Source organism: Pteropus vampyrus, unplaced genomic scaffold (genome assembly GCF_000151845.1).
Source record: "Pteropus vampyrus isolate Shadow unplaced genomic scaffold, Pvam_2.0 Scaffold353, whole genome shotgun sequence".
Classification (NCBI taxonomy): domain Eukaryota; kingdom Metazoa; phylum Chordata; class Mammalia; order Chiroptera; family Pteropodidae; genus Pteropus; species Pteropus vampyrus.
Genome location: NW_011889134.1, coordinates 657717 through 662752, shown reverse-complemented (window position 1 = coordinate 662752; position 5036 = coordinate 657717). Strand labels below are relative to the sequence as shown.

The 5036-nt window shown below is 38.7% G+C and overlaps 1 protein-coding gene across 1 annotated transcript in view; it reads right to left on the bottom strand.

Annotated features, from left to right (window-relative positions):
* Positions 1–1460: 1460 nt before the first annotated feature.
* TMEM14A (transmembrane protein 14A) overlaps positions 1461–5036 on the bottom strand; it is a 17847-nt gene continuing 14271 nt past the window's right edge. The window contains exon 5 of the mRNA XM_011379077.2: positions 1461–1762. Coding sequence (XP_011377379.1) covers positions 1753–1762 — 10 coding nt within the window. The 3' untranslated portion in view covers positions 1461–1752. The remainder of the gene's footprint in view (positions 1763–5036) is intronic.

Sequence of the window (5036 nt, the reverse complement as noted above, 5' to 3'; positions counted from 1 at the left end):
TCTACCTTCCCATGGGACAAGGGCAGAAAGCAGTAGAGAGACCAAGGAATGCGCCAAGAATCATAGAGGCAGGAAAGGGCCACCACAACAGGAGTCGATGGCCTTCACAGAGGAAGGCACCTAAGGTCAATCCACACAGCCCCAGGACACATGGACTGTTTATAAAAATCGTAAATGACTGGTAATGATTACAATGATTGTGACTGGTTTGTACTACAGTGTTATGCATTTTTATGCTATACATAATTTGGTTAGAAAATAATTGGAAACATTTTTGGTATATATACTGATTTATATCTTAACTTATATTATACCAGATGTGAAATATTTTGAATATCGATCTTGGGTAATCTGTGATACAAAGACATGAAAATGTTTCTTATAAAATAGTTTACATTTGGTGTTTGATCTTTACACCATCCACCATTTTTACGGAAAGATTTTATACACACACACACACACACACACACACACAATATATATATACACACATATATATACAATATATACACATACATGCATATATATGTGTGTATATATATTTGAAGTGAAAGTAGATATTAATTTCTCTGACCGTATTGGGGAAATTGGGTCAAGATTTGAGCCATTATATATGGTAACTTGTCAATTTTCCAAAATCTTCTTGAAGAATATATATTAGAAACATTCTGCCAACCTGAGCTGCTTGGACTAAGGCAGCTATGAGTCAGCGCAACTATAAGCTCTGTAAACTTTGATCCATCTCATTACCTACCTTTCTCCCCACAACCTTTGTTGACCTCCCCTCTGCACTCATAGCTATGTTTAAATATAGTTTTCCTTTGAAACATAGTTGTGACATTCTAGGTCAACATAGGTGTGATATGCTAGGTCAACAGGTCAGGTAAACATATGCGGTAGAAAAAAAATTTAGACTCTGACCTCTAAATTGATGAAATCTTCTTAAGGATTGTGGTTCCAATAAATAATGTTAAAATGATTTTATTCATTGTTTTAGCAAGAAATGTTTACTGAGTACCAATTTTTCCCCTACATTTTTCTAGGCACAGAGGTTGCCATGGTACATATGAAAGCATTTTCCTGCTCAGATAATGAATAAATAAATCAATGAAATAATTAACGATGGTTAGTTATGAATGCTTTGAGGAAAATAAAATAGAGTAGTGTGATGGAGACTCTTTAGGGTGATGATGGGAAAGTGGTTAACTTAGAATGAGTGGGCAAAACAGACTAAGTCCTGAATGACAGGAAGGAGCCAGGCACGAGAAGACCCAGGGTAACAGGAATTTATCCAGAGGGACCAATGAGGTCAAGGGCCATAGTCAAATCTGATATATTTCAAGGGCAAATAGGTAGGCAGATGTAATGAGAGCATGATGAGAAAAATGAAGTCAGAGAAGTAGGCATGGATGTATCAGTTATCTATTGCTGCATAACAAATCACCCCAAAGTTTAGCGACTTCAAGCAACAAACATTTATTGTCTAACATAATTCCTGAGAGTCAAGAGTCTGGGAAAAACTTAGTTTGGTTGTTTTGGGTTGGGATCTCCCAGGAAGTTGCAGTCAAGCCATCAGTAGGGGCTGCACTCATCTGAAAGCTTGACTGGATCAGGGATCCACTTTCAAGATGAGTCACTCACATAGCTGTTGTCAAAGGCCTCGGTTCTTCTCTGGCTGTGGGCAACAGGCGTCTGTTCCGTGTCATGTCTGCTTCTGCATAGAGCTGCTCGAGTGTCCTCATGACAGATCAGCTAACTTCCCCTAGAGCAAGCAATCCAAAGAAGAGCAAGACAGAAACAGAATGTCTTTTATGACCTAGCATTGGAAGTCACTCTTCCGGTGACAGTAATGGATTGAGAAGATCACCCAGGATGGGAGAGCAGTTAAAGAGAAGGGAAGTGGAGTGAAAGCCAGCCAAGAAATCTGAGGAAGAGGTGCCTGTTAGCAAAGTAGTGGGAGAACCAGAAAAGTATAGCATCAATTAGCATTAATATGATAGCTAGGTGGAGGGCCAGGGGAGGGAACGATTGGGGGGATTGTTTTATGAACTATATAGATGTCTAACCAATGTACTGTATACTTGGAACTAACTTAAATATTTTTTTTTTTTAAAAAAAGAGGAAAGTGCGGCATCAAGGAGCATGATGAAGAGTGAACACTGATTTTTTAAATTATTTTATTTTATTTTTTATTTTTATTTATTTATTTATTTTGCAGCAGAGAAAGTAGAGGTTTATTTCAGGAAATGACGCCAAACCCGGAGATGCAGGTGAGCTAGCTTTCAAAGACCTGGCTCCCTGATGGCCTCTAGGGTATAGGTTATATAGAGAAAACTCATTAGTCGTGGTAGCTAAGGGAGTTGGGGTCATGGGCTCTATTGATTGGTCCAGGCTAGGGTAGGAGGGAGTTGATCATTGCATCAGGTCCTGATGTCAGTCACAGCATTGTTCTGTCTGTGTTCAAGGGGACGCCAGTAGAGTCATTCTGCCTTCATAAGTGTGGAACTGTAAGATGTTACCTTTTTTTTATTAAGTTTATTGGGGTAACATTGGTTAATACAATTATATAATTTTCAGGTGTACTTTATAAATTGACATCTATATATTCTATTGTGTGATGACCACCCAAAGCCCAGTTTCCTTCAGCTACCATATATTTGATCCTCTTTACTCACTTCACCCTCCTCCAGTCCCCCTATATTTGACCCCCATTACTCTGTCTACCTTTTCCTTCCTCTCCCACTCCCTACCCTCTGGTAACCACTAGTCCATTGTCCATGTCCATGAGTCTCTGCCCTGTTCATTTGTTGCTTATAGATTTATATCCCACATATAAGTGATACCATGTGATTTTCAACTTTTTCAGTCTGGCTTATTTTGCTTAGCATGATTATCTCACGGTCCATCCATGTTGTTGCAAATGGCAGTATTTCATCTCTTCTTACGGCTGAGTAATATTCCATTGTATATATGTACCACCGCTTCTTTAGCCAATCATCTATTGTAGGATACTTTGGTTGCTTCCATGTCCTGGCTACTGTAAATAATACTGCTATGAACATCGGTGTGCAAATATCTTTTCGGATATGGGTTTTCAAGTCTTTGGGGTAAATACCCAGTAGAGGGATTGCTGGATCATATGGTAAATTAATTCTTGGTTTCTTGAGGAACCTCCATACTGTTTTCCATAGTGGCTGTACCAATTTGCAGTCCCACCAGCAGTGTATGAGGGTTCCTATTTCTCCACATCCTCTCCAGCATTTGTTATTACTTGTCCTATTGATTACAGCCATTCTAACAGGTGTGAGATGGTATCTCATTGTGGTTTTGATTTGCATTTCCCTAATAGCTAGCGATGTTGAGCATCTTTTCAAATATTTGTTGGCCATTTGTATGTCTTCTAGGGAGAAGTGTCTGTTCAGGTCCTCTGCCCATTTCTTGATTGGATTGTTTGGTTTTTTGTTGTTATTGAGTCATATGAGTTCTTTGTATATTTTGGATATTAGGCCCTTATCAGAGGTGTTGCTTGCAAATATATTTTCCCATTTGGATGGTTGTCCCTTTACTTTGTTGACGGTTTCTTTTGCTGAGCAGAGCTTTTTAGTTTGATGTGATCCCATTCACTTATTTTTGCTCTTACTTTCCTTGCTTTTGAGGTCAAATTCATAAAATCCTCTTTAAGTCCAAGTCCAAGGTCCTTGAGCTTAGTTCCTATGTTTTATTTTTTTTTTTAATGTATTTTATTGTTTCAGGTCTTAAATCAGGTCCTTAATCCATTTTGAGTTAATTTTGGTGTGTGGTGATAGACAATGGTCTATCTATGCTTTTGCAGGGGGCTTTCCAGTTTTCCCAGTATCACTTATTGAAGAGGCTTTCCTTTCTCCACTGTATGTTTTTGGCGTTTTTGTCAAAAATTATTTGCCCATATAAATATGAGTTTATTTCTGGCCTCTCAATTCTGTTCCACTGGTCCGTGTGAACACTGAATTTGGTAACATGAAGGCCACTGCCGACCTTGATTAGATCAGTTACAGTGTTGTGCTGGGACAGAGCCTGACTAGTGTGGGATGAGAATATGTGAAGTGAGAAGTAGAGACAGCAGCTGCTGACCACCCTTTTGAAAAGTTTTGCTGCAAAAAAGGACAAGAAAACTGGGGCAGTAGGTTTTATCTGAGATCTAGAAAAGAAAGGGATGGGTAAGTAGGTTGGGCTCGGTTTCATTTACAACTATGGGAAGTTACCTAAGAATGGCTGAGGCTGTGCACTTAAGTGACAGAGGCTCCTACAGCCACTTAAGTTGTTGGTCACCAGGGAGGTTCCACTGCTCCAGAAAGTGCGCCATCTAGTGCTCAGCCAATGCATCAGAGTCAGACCTCTTTCGATGAGAGCAATCCCTTTGCTAGCACTGAGAAATTTTTTCTCTCAGCTCTTAAATCCATGTTGGAGTTAACTGTCAAAAGAATAACTAAAAAACTGCTGAATGAAAGGCTGAGGAGGAAAGTTCTCCACACTTTTCCTCACACCTTCCAGTTCATTCCACTTCTTTCTTACTCCCTCAGTCCCTCTTTTCGGTGTCCTTTTTCATTGTCCATTTCTAAGATATGAATTAGAGTGATGCATCCAGAAGCCAGGGAACATCAAGGACTGCTGGTTGCCATCAGAAGTCAGGACAGAGGCATGGAGCAGATTCTCCCTCAGAGCCTCTGGAAGGAACCGATGTTGCTGATGCCTTGATTTGATTTGATTTGTTTTTTTAAAATTGCTTAAATAATCCTAGTTTACTCATATTTACCTATCTGTAAGAAAAACTCATTGTTCAGCACAATGCATATTATAAAAATAGTGATAACAAAATGATGATTTTTAAAATTGTGTTACATTAAGCTTTATGCAAAATATATTTAAAATAATTTTCTACATGGCCAAACGCATTGATCATTAAAAAGTCAGAAAATACAGAGAAAATAAGAAGAGTGAAAATATAGTGACAGATACAAAAAATGGGACTAATAATGTGTTTTCTTTTAAAATGTCTA